A 17,658-nucleotide genomic window follows, 5' to 3' on the forward strand; every position below is an offset into this window, starting at 1 on the left:
GATCCTACCTTAATATTAGTCTTAGTCCTGGTTAACTTATACTACTTACGGTAAGCCTACTCCGAAACGTCGAAGTAATACGCTAGATCCCTTATTAATTTAGCGACCTTTCGGCGGAGCTCCGAGGGATAGGGCTAGTCTAGGAAATTATCCGGGTCGTCCGGGTCTATCTACGATATCTATAATAGGTCCTAGGCCTATATAAATATAGTACTTATATCCTAATAATCCCCTAATATAGCGGTTATAGCCTATAGAATTATTAGCCTATACCCTTAAGGAAACTTAGCGAAACCTATAGGAATATACGTTAAAGCGCGAGAGGAATACTAGCTATATATAACCGAAGCCTTAGCGTCCTAGACACATTCGATAGAGAAGGGCTAGTCTTTACGGGGATCCTAGTCGATAATCGCGGTACGGATATAGTATATACACTAGAGGATTATTAGGTAGACCGGGTTATCCGTAAGGGAACGAGTCCTAGCGCGGGGTCGTCGAGGTATCGTAGGGGTTTCTAAACTAAATCGAGGGATATTCGTTAGCGAAAAGGCGCGTGGTTATAAGGTCTTAGAAAAGGGGAGAAAGTTAGTAGAGGTATAGAAGAGGAAGGGGAACGAGAAGGAGAGGGGGTCTCTTTATAAACAAAGAAACGCGATATCTTTATTTACCCTATCCCACTAGTTACCCTTTCTACCTATCTACCTCTAATTAGCTACTCCGCTACGTGGTTAGTTACCCCTACGTATTATTTACATCTTCCGTCGCTCGTGGGCGAGCGAGCCCTTAGAGGGGGGATAATTATTATAATATCCTGATATTAAGGTTATTCGCAGACTGATGCCCCAGGCCGCACGAGGCCCGGGCGTTCTGCTAAGAGGGTACCGACCCGGCGGTCAGTCGACAGCTCCTCTCCTCGGTAGCGTATCCAAAGGGCTACCCTGTCGGTAGGCCACGTTAGCTAGTTACATAACCTTTTAGCTCATGCACGCTCATACCGTGGTTACCCCTCTTCTAGTTCCCTGTTTTGTATGAGAGACTGTATATAAATTTGGGACCTTAAGGAGTAGGTTCAGACTCCTCAAGAAACAGTCTTGCCACGAATTTCACTAGGTACTTCCAACCTTACCTGATCAACAGGTTTTCTACCCTATAAGTAGTTATCTTTACACTATAAGGTAAGAAACGTTCACTATTCGTCTATTAATAGCTACTCTAGCTTAAAAAGTTAAACTATCCTTAGTAGGGGATAATAGCTTACGTAAGTCTACCTTCGACACTATCGAACCTAGGATAGAGACTTACCCTAGGTTTATTCTTTTCCCGAATCGTTATCACTTTCTTCCGCGGCCTATAGGAAGTCTTTCTTCTTCGAATCTTTAGGCTAAGACTCCGTTACGGCTACCGTATTCGTGGTACTCTAGTTCTTAGACAGGTAATTTCTAGAGATATAGCTATATTCACGGTACACAAAGTAATAAACTTCCTTTAATAACGTAGCCTTATCCTTATTATCGAGTCGTTTAGAAGCTTTCGGGGTAGGCGAGTTAGGGTTCTAGGTTCGATTTAAAGCGTTCGTACTAGTACGGTTCTTTACGCGGTTAGTAATCTACTAAGAAATTAAGCGGGACGTAATCTAACACTTCTATACGAATTCTTTAAGTATAACGGTGTTCTAGCCTATATCGATTATTACCTAGTTCTAGAGTAAGATAGGAAGCTTTCGGTATAGGTTACGCTTCCGAAGAGCTACGGGCTATTCGGCTTCCTCCGTAAGGTAGGTAAATTTAGCTAGAAAGTCACCGAATTCCTACTTTAGGTCTATTTTAAGAGCGAGGTATTCGTCACGGGTAACTTATTAATAATTAAGGTCGTGGAAAACGCTCTATAAATAATCGAAAACGTTTTAGATAGTCTAATATACGGCGGTAGTATCTTCTTATATATAAGGGCTAATATATCGGAGAGCCTTTCCTTCGTAACGGCTACTTATATATATAAGCTAATAGGTAGTAGTCGGGTAGTAGTCTTTATTTAATAGGAGCTTTCGCTTTATCTCTGTCTTCTAATCTTTAAACTTCACGTCCTTTCTATCACTAAATATAGGAGGGTCTAGTATCTTAGTCGACTTCTTGCTACCGTAGGAGGAGATTAGAGAGGTTTCGCGAATCGCACGGTCGTCTTCGGTAGTTCGTATTATCTTTATTATAGTTAACAGACTATCACGTTCTTTTCGTAGGGACTCGGTCTCGGTTCTTATCCGGGCGTATTCTTCTTCTATCTATTAGTCCTATATAGAGGAGTTCTCTCGCGTAGCTATCTGCTCGCGAAGGTCGGTGATCTCTTCTTGATGGCTAATAGTTAGGTCAGAAATCTAGTTCTTTAGGTCTTCGATGTCTTTTATTCGGTTGTATAGGATCTTCTATGTAGTTTCGGGGTCTTACTAAATCTAGCGGATCAGTTCGTTAACATCGGTTACCTCGATCTTCTTAGCGTCGGGCTGCTTATCGAGGGTCAGGGATCTTCTGCCACCACGGCGGGGGCGTTCGGTCACGTTACTAGCTATCTTGGTGTAACGGTTCTTCGTAGGTTCGTTCGGTTGAGTGGTGTAGTCACTAGGTAGCTAGAAATATACATACATAAGAGCTTGGCATATATTATGTAGATGTCGGATGTACCATTTAGTGATGGGAAGATCTAATTCCTAATTAGGACTAGTATGGATTTATCATGTAGTGTCACGAGCGATTTTGTAGTGCCATGACCTGAACCCAATAAATTTGAGACTATATTAAAAATCAAACAGTCGCAATGTGATATTCAAACCGATATGCTTTTTATTGGAATATACCTTAGACAATAAAATACATTTCGAAATTAAAATATGTCGTCAACATATAAGATTATTCACTGTGTTGGAAAATTCAAAAACATATTGAGATATTGAAATATGATATTGGAATAACCAAATACATTTTGCATCGTGAGACGGTCTAAACATAGAATTGCTTATTCTATGAGCGCCTAACAGAGTTCTATCACATATATCGTCAATTTTAAAATAAACTTCAGCATATCTATGATTAACATATAACTGAGGGTAATAAAATATATTTTATAGCTTAATATAGTTGGAATACGATAGGATATGCGATATGGTCTTATAACAAAAACTGAATTAAATCTAAATAGAAATTCAGAATGCATTTTCGTATCTTAAAATATAATACTCGACACTAAATACAGTCTATATAGTAAGATAGGCTTGCTACTATATTATGTATAATATAATCTCTCTGCTAGTCTGATAGAGTAGTTAGCGGGCACCTATAGGACTTGGTAATGTAGCACCTAATAGAAATTAATTTAGGGGGGTAGGGAGAGGAGGAGGAGAAGAAGAAGAAGAAGAAGAGGAGGAGGAGGAGGATTAAGGGAGAAATTAACGGATATTCCCTATAAGGACTAAGTGTAGAAGAGAGCGCTATATAAAGCTATAGCCTAAGGGCCCTAAGCATTTCTTAGAACGATATCGCTAATTTAGTAATACTAAATAATCTCCTTATTAAGGTTTATACCTAGTACCCTTATCACGAGGTTGTAGGTTATAACCACGAAGGTACTAGCGAGGCTATTGTTACGGACCTCAAAGAGGCGCGGGGGCAAAGACTCACAACCATGGCTAGCGGTGTCCAACCATCGTTGTCCTTTATGTTCGGATCTACCCTGTTTGAGCTAAGCAGAAATTTAACTACTGCTTCCTGCCCTTTATCTTTTGCATCGGGTTCAACTCGGTTTGATTTGGCTATCAATTCGACAACTGCGCCCCACCCTTTGCCCGCAGCCAAGGATAGCGGCGTCCGACCATCATTGTCCTTTATATCCGGATCAGTATGCGGATCGGTACTTTTACTCGAAAGACCTTACAAGGTAGACAACTGGAGTGTCTATTTTGTCTGTCATGTGGATCGTGACTTGTACATCGTACCCGGGGAGAAAATTCTCTCAGCGTGAAAGGAGGTTGCCTCGAGGCTCTCTCACGCGAAATCCTGTCAAAAGCTGTGCTTATATGGTGTAAGGAAGCTGTGATGGAGATACCACCCGGCGCAGAGTGCTGGGAAGAGGAACCCGAAGATTAACGGATTGCCACGCTTGCCCGAGATGATTGAAGCTTTCCGATAAACGAGGTTCCCATTACATGTTGGCTTATGTTCGGCTTTCATACTTTAGCTCACCTCTACATGACCCTACCATCATACCTCCACTTCTTCTTTCGTTTCAGGGCCACAGCGTGCGCAGCGCGGGTTTACCAACCCCTCGGTTGCGCGACGCCGACGTTGACACAGCAAAAACACGGCAAGAAACACACACCCTTCTCCCCGCCAAGCCTCTCCCTCATTAGTGGTTGGTTGAATCCCAGGTCACGTTCCCTTCTTCGTGTTTGGTTGCATGGGTTCGTCTTCGCTCTCCTCTACTACTGCTTGCTCGCGTGCTCTGCAGGATTTATCCTTGTATATTATGTCGTGCAACCCTTGATAGAATTTTGGACCTTCCACGTTCGCTACTCCCTTCTGTGATTTCTATGCTGAAAAGTATATCTCGATTTATCATCCGTGCCCTGAAAGAAATAATTTAGTGGAAGGAAAGACCACTGCACATGATTCGACGGGTGTATTTTGTGAGTGGACAGACCGCTAGAAGACCATACTAATCTGTGGCAAAATTTGTCCAAAATGTTTGCCTGCGTACTTTTCTGGCTCTGCATTTTTGTTTCTGAGCGTGTGGGCCATTATGAAACCAACCCTCGCATCGCATAATTGAGAATATGCTGCGAACATTGCGCTTCTTCGCGATTCTAAACAAAATGCCAAGCAGATGCGAAATTACGTAGATCGGCTTGTCTGGACGACGAAGTAGGAAGCCGGGCTAGTAAGACAGGCAAATTGACAAGAGACAGGTGTGTAAAAAGCGGTGTTTAGTGCTAACTAGTCCCCACGAATTACCAATTCAACTATATTCCTCGTCAATCTGAATAAGGGCAGCCATTCCATCCTTCTCAAACTTCTCCGTATCTGTCACCAGAGTCGCAATCAATGTCGCCGGTTCAGTCTCACTGGCGTTATCACTAATGCGGTGATGGCATCCCGGCGCCTCAAACCAAGACTCGCCCTCAGTGATGACCTTCATCGGGTCATCGTTCATTTTGTTCAGTAGATTACCATTGAGGACAAACGCTCCCACTGAGGCACCGCCGTGTCTGTGTGGAGGGGTTGAACCATTTGGCGGGAACTCGACCCGCAAGGTGACCAGGCTTTTGTTTGGAATGCCGACCAGCCGGTATGAGTAGACAATCTCGAGGGAGGGCCTCGGGCGGCTAAAATTGAGTTAGCTTGGTGGGAGACCAGTTGTTTAGTTCCATATTAAGTCTTACCTAGGGTTGTAGACTGGCTCCAGCATGTTGCAAGTGAACTCAAAAACCAACCAGGGAGTCAGAAAGATGGTACTTGGTATAGCATTGAATCGATGAGGATTCCAGGCCCCAAGATATATTATATCCTCGAGAGGTCCATTTGATTTGAGAAGTATTATAAATTGTGGTGATTGGGCAATCTGCCGTCATTACATGTTTTAGGGGCATAGGCTATCAATACATAGGCTATCTATCAATACATAGGCTATCAATGCATAGGCTAGTGATGTAAACCGGAAATATAATGCCTGTCTGCTCCGGTGCATGAAATTGCAAAGACATAGTGACTCACCAAGAAAGAAAATCTCTAATATTAGTCCTTGCATAGCACCATGTAGAATGTGACCTCAATGCTGCTTTTAGAATTACTTCTATATACCAAACCTTGATATTTAGTTAATTTCCTGACTTGAAGACATGTGTTGTGGTTGTTTCACTGTCATTTAGTTGTAAAATTAGATTTCCTGAATGAACTATAGATGGTGGAGGCGAGGTGCTTGTTTAGTGGCTTAGAACACATCATACAAGGCAACGGAGGAACTCTGAAGGTTACTCGGGTCGGGTTTTCGGGTACCTCACGACGACGGAATCTCGACTTCGTCTTCCGGGTGGTAGTTACTCAGATAGACCTGACAACGTAGTCAATTAAATCAGTTGGTTGGTTTACTTAACCGTTGCAAATTTGGATAAGCAGTAGATCTAAGTTATTTTTGCCTGCGACTTGTACCATCCAAGTAATCGTCAACTTTACTTCAAACAAGACCGTGACTACAGGTGCTTCGACACGAATTCCCCACGGGACATACACAGATTTTAACCCAGTCAGGGATTGCTATTAATTCCCCGGCGCCCTTGGCTTCCAAGGATGGAGTGATAACGTTCGTAGGCATGTTAGGGCTACAAGACAGTCGTCCTGTATTCTGCCGGTCTGAATACCATGAAAGCTACTAAATAATATAGTATTAAACTTCACTCGGTATCTTACCCGCTTGTGATAGCTGCTTTAGTTGTCTAGTGCATAGTGCCGTAATCATTGATAAAGCCTTCTGGAGACTATCATAGCCGTGAAAATCCGGAAATATGGTAAGCGGTTCACTTTGGGCCGTATTTTGACGCACGGGTAGTGTTAAATCAAGACGGCTACCGGACTAGAAAGCACAACCGTGAGCTAACAAACGTATAACCGGTTTCTTGGCGTTTCGGCAACCCGCCCGAAGTTCCGCCTACTAGTACGGAGTATATAAAGCCTCGTCTATGACCATAGTTTTCTTATGGCCAACCAGTGCTCTACAATGTCGAACCCGATTCTGATATTTGCACCTGGCGCGTGGTATCCGCCTACGGCTTTCGATTCGATCATTGATAAGCTGCCGGAGTACCGCTGCCGTACTATTACATTTCCCTCTATCCAATCGGCGACTGAGATTTCAGACCTCCGGCCGGACATTGACGCTGTTCGGTTTACAGTCGATCAAGAGGCAGAAGAAGGTCACGACATAGTTGTCATATTGCATAGTTGGGCGGGTTTACCGGTTTCCAGTGCATTGGGCGGACTGAGCAAATCAGAGCGCCAGGCAAAAGGATACAAGGGTGGCATTGTGAAGCTATTATTTGTTGCGGCATTTGTTCCTATCCTCGGAGAAAGTCTCGTCGGTGCATTTGGTGGAACACCTCCATCCTGGTTTTCAAGGAATGTAAGTTTCATTGCGGTCTACTAAGGATCCATTTTGGCTAGAGGGTATTAATTTTCTAACGAGCTATTTTTTTTTAGGAACCCAACGGTACCGTGACTGCTACTGACCCGCATGGGATATTCTTCCATGATGTACCCGACGGAGCAGAGTGGGCCAAAGCACTTGGGCCTCACGCATGGGCAACAAAGATTGCACCTGCTACTGGAATCGCATATATGACCATTCCCTGTGTTTATCTTGTTTGCAAGAACGATCGCGCGATTCCTTTCGCGATTCAGCAGATGATGATAAATCGGGCGCGGGGTGGAGGAGCCCAATTCGAAACTGAGATAATTGAAACTGGACATACTCCCTGGCTGGTGGCACCAGATCAGTTTGTGGCTTACATCAAAAAACATGCAATGTGAGGGGTGTAATCCAGCATTCCACATTTGGAGCGTGAACGTGTCCCATCACCCTTAGCTATTCTATGAGTTAGATGTTCATTGAGTTAAATAAACACCCTAGGAGAAAAGTCTTTTCGGACATTCATGATGCACGTTCTTATGTAATAGTTTACCATCCGACACGCTCAAGCCGATTGGCCAAGGATATTGTGTATGAATCGCCTAATATCAAAGCGTGGGCGCGAGAGCGTAACCTACAATATCAGCGGTTGCTTGCGCGTTATAAAGGCCGGACTTCGCGTTCTGAACGCACTGCTGCCGGTCGCAAGCTTGACGGATCGCAGGAATCTGCTTTTTGCCGATATATCCACTTCCTTGATTTGATATATCTTCACCCTCTGTGATTGCGGCAGCTGCTAATGTAATTCTGGCAAGTAGCTATCGCGGCGAGACTAACGGACTAATCCGCCCCCAATCGGAGGCTATTGGCTACAACGCTTCTTCCGCCAGGACCTAATGTATGCTACTCTGTGACCAGTTCGGATCGCATCTTACAGACCAATTCGTTAAATACTGCGAAGATCATAGTATTATCCTATTGTTCCTTCCTCCTCATTCAAGCAATCTACTTCAGCCGCTTGAGGGGGGGTGTATTTAGTGCAGATAAGCACTGGCACAGGGAGTGGGTTTACGATGTAATAGTGAGTGACTACGAGAAGCTTACCAAGGATGATTTCGTCGGTGCGATCGCGCAGATTCGGCAGAGGACCTTCAAACCTTCTACGATTAAGCTTGAATTTCAATGAACAGGCCTCTGGCTTATTAACCCTGCTAATTATATCGATTCTCCAGAGGATTTAGGGGAACTAATCTATAATACACCGAGCCCTCTATCATCCGTGGCTAGCTAGGATTCATCAGATGTTAGCACACCAAAGACTACTGAGCCATTGAAAAGGCTAGAAGATTGGCTATAAGATATTATTGATTGTATGCAACAACCATTTCGTCGCCTAATCAAAAAGCTTGTCGAAAGCTGCGACCGATCTCGCGCTCGCGCATCCTGTGGTGGAACTGAAACAGAATAGCGAGAATTCAGAATGTATACGAAAGCAGCGCTACGCGCGGAAAAATCAATCGCGAAAGCTTTCAATCTGACTGAGATAGTCCATCTTAGCCAGGTTGAGCGTATGAAGCGAATCATCAAAAGGGTGACGACCTAGGGGCCCTTTTGAAAGTTGCGACCGTACTACAAGCGCGAGGTCATGCCAGAGTTGAAGACGGTTTGCAAAGCGAAAGGATATTTCATCAAATGATAGGAAAATTTCTATATTAGCCAATTAGAGGGCTTGATTTCGGTAGATTGATTATCTTCTAAATCGTACTGCTTTGGCTCAATAGGAGATGAGACAGGGAAACATAGCCCACAGACAAAACCGGCAACACCACCACCACCACTGATGATGGAGGGTAGGTAGTATTAGTCGTAGGTGATGAACCGAGAGAAATCCTAGGAGAGAAAACAAAGAAACAACCAAAAAAAATATGATATCTGTAACGACTGTCTCGAAGTGTGTATGTAAAGACTGTCTTGAAGTATGTGTGTTCCTCTTTCTGTATGAGGCTTTGCATCATTTTTTTTCGAAAACCGAAAACAAACAGGCCATACAGTAAAAAGATCAGATTAAAATAAAAAAAATGATCAAACATGTAACTATACCAATCCCAACGGCATAGAATCAGAACGGCTGCCACCAATCTATCTCCGCCGAAGCTTCTCTCACATATCTGTCAGCAGTTCCCCCACTACAGTATGTAATATTTTCAAGGGGCAGGTTACTTGATAATACGCGAAAACATGAAGGCATGAGAAATAATCCTATGTGTATGAGGTGATGAAGGTAAGAACGTGAGAGTGGAAGCTATGGAGACACGCATAAGCACATTATCATCAAATTATGGAACTAATAAGCAAAGTGAAATTAATACCTAGACTTTTACTGAATAAGGATCAGACTTGTGTGAGTTCCGCCTTGCCCTTGGGCAACTGCATAGAGTATGATATTTAGGGGCCTATGTGAACCAACTAGATATTTCATTTTGAACTCCTCTCATTCTTTGATTTACAAGGTGACTCAAGCTTGAAAGAGCCAAAACTCACGAGTAAGCTAGCGGAGAATGTGAGCTTCTAAGCCGGCGACTTCTGATACACCATGAACCCAGCAAAGAACCGCGACATCGTTTGGTGGTCATCCACCTCCCCAACCCAACTAACGTGCTGATCAGGGCGGATTATTACACTTGCCCCACGGCTTGGGTCAATACCATAATTTTTGTAAGCTTGCCCATGCCCCTCGTGATAAGACTCCTCATCGCTGTAGATTTTCCAGTAGTCCCATCCCAAGTCATGGTGGTTAGGATGGAATGGCTCGGGTAGATCCAAAAGTTCGATATCTTTCCGTGATCCGGAATGAACTGTCAAAATCTCGATCAGACTGTCGAATGGCTTTCCAGGTGGCGTAAAACATCGGATGAAAGAATTTGGCGCTCCCAAGGCTTCGCCTAGTCTCTCATAACGTTTCATATTGTTGTAGTCGGTCAGCCGTCCAGGAAATACGACGATTCTCCAGCGACCATTGCTCTTCAGCAACTCTTGGAGATGCCATGGTCGGGCATCAGCATGATTTAACACTTTGAAGCTGGGCATGCGCTTGCCGATATCGATCTTCGCTGCCAGCTCTGGTTTGCTAAGCGTCGAGCCCCCAAAATTTCCAAGATCATCATTGGTACTCGTGTCTGCGAGATTGTTTTTCTTCGAAACAAGAATGCTAGCAGCATAGTTGACAGCTGTATAAATAATTTAGACGTCATGATCCAAGCTTTTGGGTCAGGGTCAGGGTCAGGGCGTGATTGGGGGCTTACCAGTGCCGCTTGCAAACTCGTTCCCCTTCTCAAATGCTCTTTTGAACTCTTCCATGTTGACGCCCTCTTCTTCCATGATATCTTTGGTTGGACGGCCAGAAAAGAGTCTTGAAAAGCGATAGTCAAAAGCAATCAGCTGCTGGGCAACGTCTCTCCTTTCGGACTCGTAGGTTGAAAGAATGGTCAGTTTGCTCAAGCCTTTCACCACATGAGCAAGCTTCCAACCTAGATTGTACGCTAATGCGAAAATCAGCATTTGCGACGAGTCTCGGAAGAAAAAACTTACTGTCTTGCATACTAACATTCATACCCTGTCCAGCTTTAGGAGAGTGCGTATGAACAGCATCGCCTGCCAAGAAGACGCGGTTGCGCAGTGAAAAGTGGTTGCCGACACGCTGGCCAATCTGATAGGCAGTCCACCAGTCGCAGTATGTATAATCAAGCTTGTAAGGGTGCAGGATGCGCTGAGCTGCTTTCAGAATAACATCAGGGGTAATCCAGGACCGGTCTGCTTTAGTGCCCTTGCTCTGTTGTCCTGTCACCTGGAGCTGGGTGTATAGCCGGACTAGTTTATTTTCCCGGGGAATGATCATCACACTCCCTGCGTTTTTCGAGTGAATAGCACATCTATGGCGAATATCTGGGAAATTTGTAATAGGAACGATGTCAAGCACGCCCCAAATATAGTCGGTTGAATCACCTTCCAAATGGAACCCAGCTTGTTTACGCACCCACGAATGTGCTCCATCGCAACCCACCAAGAATTTGGCATTGACATGTTCCACTTGGTTGGAGGATTGGCTGGATTTGGACCCCGTCGCCGAAATGAGATCTTCAGTATCATCGGGACTCAAGTTACTGCGAAAGAGTCCGTCCGAGACAGCTGTCGGTTGGCCATCCGGAGATTTTTGGTGCTGCTGTCTTTGCTCAGGTGTGGACTCTTGGTCAGACAGGGTTCGAAGGGTCACTTTTACAGGATAGTCTTCAATATTCTCTGCCTTCGCCTCATCAAAGCCAAAGGATATGGGCAAAATCCCACGTTCGACTCGAATATCGCTATGCTCCTTAATTGAATCGAGAAAAAACCGCTCGATGCGACCTTGGTGGAGTACGACCTGTTGAAAGCGACTGATTCCTGGGATTGTGTCGGGAATACGGTCAGACCGACGAAGGTTACCATTCTCGTCCGGATTCCAGAGGCATATCTCAATCATGTGATTCGATTCCCGCCAGGCGCGGTGGACGAAATCAAAGGAGTCGAAGATTTCCAAAGTACGGCACTGCAGACCATCTGCCTGACCATTGAAAATCTGGACCAGAATCAGCACGTATAATTGGAGGATCGAGATTCGCGCGATGACCTACTTTTGAGCCTCGCTTGTCCACAATGCGTGTTTGGACTCCGCAGCGACTTAGCCAATTAGCTAGCATAAGACCCGCAGGCCCAGCACCGACAATGAGGACATCCACATAAACCTCCTTATTCAAAATATCTCCCGTCATGATTACGTTCTTGATTCAGACAAGGGACTTGTTGGCGTAGGATTGTGGTTTATGGCCTAGGAGCATTTCATAGCACTTCAACGTGCCAGCTAATATATAGGCGGCTGGATAGGCTATCAATTACCCCGAATTGATAGGCTTTCAATTACCTCGACCGGATAGGCTAATAATTACATGAGTCAAATAGGATTACTTCGTTGGTGAAGGTAGAATGGCAACTGCCGAAAATTTTCATATTATCCCTGCGCTCCACCGTCAATTTCCCGGGCTGACCAGCAAGCTGGGAACCAAGCACGAGAAAGGGATTAGCTCTTTCCCTCAATGTTTAATTATTAGGGCGTAAGGTAATGTCCGTGGGCCTGTAAAGGCCTTACTAGTCAACAAATTTCAAAGTAATGTTAGTGTTATTGCATATTTCAAGATTAAGTGCCCGATGGCATCTGTAGGATCGGTTACTATCAAGGCTGGTGAAAGCACGTCATTTACCCAACAGTGCCTCCACCGAATTACAAAGCGTGATACGTCGATCGGTTAAAGGGATCGGAAAAAGGTGGAGGACATTCACTCCATAAATCGGAAGGACAGAAAAGAAGACCCTAGCCCGTCCGGGATCTTTGTAATTAAGATAGGCCTACCTAGCGCTTGTCCATGAGTGCAACTTATCCTCTGATAAATTTGTATAGCCGAGCTTTGCTGTTAGTATTGCCCGGCAATTTCTCTAGGTCACAGTATTACCAATCTGGTGTAGTTCCTACAGGACCGCGATCTCATTTTCAGTGCTGATTCTCGGGGACAAAGCGGGGGATATTAGTCAAAGTATTAGGTTCTAGATGGCTTTTTTAAATCAAGACATAGCTGTATTTACGGGACCGAGCGTTGCTGGAACGGCAAACGTTCGGTCAGGATGCGTTACGCTGTCTTGACGACAATCTACTCAAATTCTCGGTGTGGCCTGAATACCTCTCTTCCCATGATTCTGTCCAGCCATTATCGCGCAATGGAGTGCCTGCCGTTGGAACGTGACCCGGTCGCTCAGGACAAGGGGATATCTCGGGAGTCGAGCCGAAGCTGTTTTTCGACCCGCATGTATCAGGCGACGGCAATGGAGAAAATCGGCGCGACCTCGGGACCAATGCCGTTGATACCCGGAAGGAGGAGTTATGTTTTCGAGAGTTCGAAATTCTGGAGGCTGTAAGAGAGAGAGAGAGATCCAGCTCCCTGTCCACCAATGCCGGAGACATCCATCTGCGGCTGCAAGATGGTGGGAAGACCGTTCTGGAGCAATAGTAGAACAGCTACATGCAATTCCCGTCACCATGCGGCAAATCATTGGTCTGCAGCGTAGTGGGCTTGTTTCAAGCGAGCCCTCAAAACCCTAAATGATCGTTTCTTGAGTGTAGAGTTGAACAAAAGTTTCTGCTTATACTGCCGAATATCATTTCGAGGAGGGGTAAGAGTAACAGCCGAGCGACTATTCTTCAGCTTTTACATCACTAACTTCACCTTCGAACCTTCGAATATAGTGAGTCTAAATCGACGGTGTGCCCACTCTAGCTACAGGACACGAACATGAATCGGCATCTCTTCCTTACAAATATCTGAGTATACGTACATGGGTACCGGACATCGGTGTATCCGCAAACCCAGGCGCAACAGCAACCACATCACCCGAGGATGTAACGAGCAGGTATGCGTTCGCTCTAAACTCGCTACCCAACCTACATGTCTGATTAGAGGGCATAACGGTAAAGTCGGCTGTTTCTTTCCTGCCTTTCCTGATTTACTACTCGAGTCATATACGTTGGGACTGCCGGCCCCTGGCAATCCTTGATCATGTCAAGGTGAATGAACCTGCCCTGCTCTGCTGCGGCAGGAAACGTAAGAATTGCCGAATAGTGAAATATAAGGTGGCCGTTAGGGGTAGAGCGAGGTCCATCCTAGAGACCCACGTTAAATTGTGCAGCAATTTTAACACAAATGTCTTTAAGTACAGGGACACCCCAAAATGAACTAAGAGAAGAAAATCAACAGTTTCAAGAGAATAGTGAACTCAACTACGCTCCCTATCAATTTAATCACGCATTTAATTTACCTAGCGAAATGATATCACCCTACAAGTAGGCTATTGTATCAAGCGGAACGGATAGGCTACCCGGGAGGCCGGTTTGAACAAGCGGCCGACCCTACAGCAATCCACTCGTGATGAAGTATAAATCTTTGTTCCCGCAATTTACAAACAGCTACACTCAAAAATTTCCTTGGATTCCGCACGATCATGGAGCCTATAGACACCTTTAAAATTGTCATTGTTGGCGGCGGCATCGCCGGTCTCACTTTAGCTAACATGCTGGAAAAGTTTGATCTCGACTACGTTCTGCTTGAATCACATGGGACAATTGCCCCAGTCGTCGGCGCAAGCATCGGCTTGTTTCCAAATGGCCTGCGAATACTGGACCAGATCGACTGTTACCAGGCGATTGAGCAGATTTTCGAGGGCGGAATACCCTATAACAGCCAAAACACCCGCGATGAAAATGGGAATTTTATCTCCTCAATAGAAGGGTTTTACACCAAGCTAAAGAAAAGGTCAGTATGTTTATTCGGTCAGCCGACGATCCAGATCCGCTGAGCATGTATCATAGGCATGGATATGGCCTGTTCTTTTTCGACCGCCAGAAGTTGTTGGAAATCCTGTACGATAACCTCCGATACAAACAAAACGTCCTCCTCAACAAGCGTGTAGCTCGGGTCAATCTCGTCGACGGCGGAGTCAACGTCATCTGCGCCGACAACTCCGTTTTTTCTGGCACTATCGTCGTCGGTGCTGATGGTATACATAGCTCCGTTCGGGCCGCCATGACTGAGCTAGCCAACCAGATCGAGCCAGGCTATTTCGACCCCAACGAACTCGAGTCTATCCCATGCCGCTACAAGTGTAGTTTCGGCATCGCTCAGCACGTCCCGGGATGGGTTCGAGGCGAACTGTACCATATTACAGGGAAAGGACGATCGCAGCTTGTCATCTCCGGACCCGACGACAAGGTTTACTGGTTTATGTTTGAGCAGCTTCCCGAGATACAATACGGCAAGGGCATTCCAAAGTTTTCGAAGGAAGATGAGGCGGAGTTTGTCAAGTGTAACTCGGATGTTGCAATTACCCCTCGCATTACATTCAGGCAGGTATACGCCAAACGTCTCTCATCAGCTTTGACGCCCCTCCATGAAGTGGCCTTTAAGAAGTGGTTCTTCAATAGAATCATTACCCTCGGTGACTCAGCGCACAAGGTATTTAAACTAAACTCCTTGTACTCTAATACTGTGCATAATCATTCCAAATGTTGGTCGGTAGCTGATCTTTTTTAGCCTCATCCCATCGGCGGTCAAGGCGGAAACGGCGCTATAGAGTCCTGTGCAGAGCTCGTTAATGCTATATCAAGAACCAAGGCCAGGCGGGGAGGCAACTTAGGCGGCCTAACCGACAAAGACGTCGAGACTCTCTTCACTGAGACACAATCGGCGAGACGCGCGCGCGCCGACCTGATCATCAAGGAAGGCCACGACACTCAGGCGCTCTTTGCCTACGAGAACCTGGCAGTTTCTTCGGTAGTCTTCAAAGTTTTGCAACCGCTCTTTGGGGGGGAGGCTATACTGGACGTGCTGAGCTCGGTCATTGTGGGCTCTTCGAAGATAGAGAGGCTTCCAGTTCCCCATCGACCCCGTGTCATCCCATTCCACGACGAGCTCCCAGAGAAGCCTATCAATACAGAAACTCATAACCGTGTGCGACTTGCATTCCTAGGAGCCATGGGGCTTATCATCTTTATGGGTCTGAAGCCGCTTGCATTGCCCATCCCCGCCCTGGAACTATGGAGTAGTTCACAGGTTAAGCTGAAATGGTTCGGCGACTGCCCCATCAACCAATCTTTCAACCTATTAGTGGGTGTTTTGGCAGTTCCGATAGATAGCGGAGGCTCATCGGCAAATTTCCACCTATGGAACTTCATATTCCAGCTAATATCACCGTTGTTGATATATGCCATTGAAGGATATCGCGCCGGCCATCGAGCAACACCCCTCGCCGTGCCCATCATGTATTCTATAGCCATGCAAGTTCAAGGAATCGGCCGGATCGGGCCTATCTACGCGGCTCTGTCTGCCTTTTTCTCGCACGACACACCCCTTGGTCAAGCTCTGCCGCTCCAGGTTGTCGAATGCCTGATACCGGCAATAACGATAGGGTTCGTCATTCCAACAGTCATGGCACTTGTGCCGAACCCTAACACGATGGCCTGGCACGGATGGAATGGAATTTGGCAGTTTGCGCCGCCCCTGTTCAATGCGCTACTGGCACTCACCTCTTCAGCCCTGAGGAAGTGGAGGGTCCATCGCCAGCCACCATTCCGGACAGATCTAGAACAAGAGCGGGATGCTAGACTTGGCGAACGCGACTTTGTTCCATTACTCAAGACAGTCTACATCTACGCCTTTGCAGTGCAAGCAACCGCACACATTACCTCGGTCACATACGCATGGCACCACCCTAGCATCAACCTTGCTGAGACTTTCTTCGCACTGCCAAACCCCCTCAATCGTGACTGGAATCTGCCAAGTGTGGGGGAAACGATGGCCGCCGTCTTAAGATATGATATGTTCCTCGCCGTCACAGCATTTTTCGGCAGTAATATTTACTCAATATGGAATCTGCGTCGCCTAGGCTATATCAAGACGCGCGAAGCCCTCAATGCTGCCCTAGCGGTTTTAGTGGGCCAGGTTTTTGTTGGATCTGGTGCTACATGGGCCGGGCTGTGGTATTGGCGGGAGGACAAGATTACTGCGCCTCGTCAGACTTTCTGAAGGCTGCAATCCTACCACAAAGATTCGCGACGGTGTATTTTAAAAGGAGTATGCATGTGGAGGTCTTGAATTGTAGACCTACTTTTGCTTGAACCACCTCACTTATGCCCCCTCTATCCTCATAAAATCAAAAGCTGTCTGCAGTAACATGTTGAATCAAAAACGAGCAGGAAACGAATGATAACTGATTCATTACTTTGATAATTAGGACGGAATTTTCATCACCGTGGTAGTCTAATTATATAGCAACTTAGGGAACTGTTAGACAACTTCAATTGAAAAAACAGGGCTTGGAAAGAGGATAAAGAGTAATGAGACGGCCTTGAAAGACAAAGAGTTTTAGACTGCTAGGTAGCGTAAGATACTACTAGGAATACCAGTTTCCTACTAGTCCTAGTACAATGGATTTCTCAAAGCACAGAATGCCCTATGGTGACCCTTCCAAGTACCGTATCGGGTCTGTCAATGGGTAGCACCATACAGTTATATGGCACAGTTTTGATTCACTCTGCTCTAGAGGATTTCACACTATAAGTAGGACCTAACGGTGGAGCACCGGAGCCATGGTAAATGAAAGCCTCTTGAGCTAGTGTATATCCGAAGTCAGTCTTACAAACAGAATATATTTAGTTGACCCGTCTGGCTACCTAGCACCTAACTAGTACTATTTGGAAATACCAGACGATATACCATAACATAGGAAGCCCCTCACTATTCCTATGGCTAACGGAAAGTCCATTTGGGATATGGCCATGGAGGATGGCTAACCACATCCTAGACTTATGAGGCCCCAAGATGTAAGCTGTGCGCTTTCACAACGATCTTTGGCATT

General features: G+C 45.6%; 4 protein-coding genes across 4 annotated transcripts; 2 read left to right on the forward strand and 2 right to left on the reverse strand.

Annotated features, from left to right (window-relative positions):
• Window positions 1-5,004: 5,004 nt before the first annotated feature.
• Window positions 5,005-5,454, reverse strand: N7496_012766 (cupin domain-containing protein; the record flags this gene model as incomplete). Its single annotated transcript, XM_056705679.1, has 2 exons — window positions 5,005-5,371; window positions 5,429-5,454. 2 exons carry the CDS (start codon window positions 5,452-5,454, stop codon window positions 5,005-5,007), a joined length of 393 nt encoding a protein of 130 aa, XP_056549577.1.
• A 1,305-nt stretch (window positions 5,455-6,759) lies between these two features.
• On the forward strand, window positions 6,760-7,568 carry N7496_012767 (alpha/beta hydrolase; the record flags this gene model as incomplete). Its single annotated transcript, XM_056705680.1, has 2 exons — window positions 6,760-7,161; window positions 7,239-7,568. 2 exons carry the CDS (start codon window positions 6,760-6,762, stop codon window positions 7,566-7,568), a joined length of 732 nt encoding a protein of 243 aa, XP_056549578.1.
• A 2,167-nt stretch (window positions 7,569-9,735) lies between these two features.
• On the reverse strand, window positions 9,736-11,972 carry N7496_012768 (uncharacterized protein; the record flags this gene model as incomplete). Its single annotated transcript, XM_056705681.1, has 4 exons — window positions 9,736-10,394; window positions 10,470-10,706; window positions 10,756-11,779; window positions 11,835-11,972. The coding sequence occupies 4 exons, from the start codon at window positions 11,970-11,972 to the stop codon at window positions 9,736-9,738; spliced, it is 2,058 nt and encodes a 685-aa protein (XP_056549579.1).
• Window positions 11,973-14,247: 2,275 nt separating this feature from the next.
• On the forward strand, window positions 14,248-16,826 carry N7496_012769 (FAD-dependent oxidoreductase; the record flags this gene model as incomplete). Its single annotated transcript, XM_056705682.1, has 3 exons — window positions 14,248-14,558; window positions 14,615-15,257; window positions 15,336-16,826. The coding sequence occupies 3 exons, from the start codon at window positions 14,248-14,250 to the stop codon at window positions 16,824-16,826; spliced, it is 2,445 nt and encodes an 814-aa protein (XP_056549580.1).
• Window positions 16,827-17,658: the final 832 nt, after the last annotated feature.

Source organism: Penicillium cataractarum (genome assembly GCF_028827025.1).
Source record: "Penicillium cataractarum strain IBT 29864 chromosome Unknown utg000010l, whole genome shotgun sequence".
NCBI lineage: Eukaryota > Fungi > Ascomycota > Eurotiomycetes > Eurotiales > Aspergillaceae > Penicillium > Penicillium cataractarum.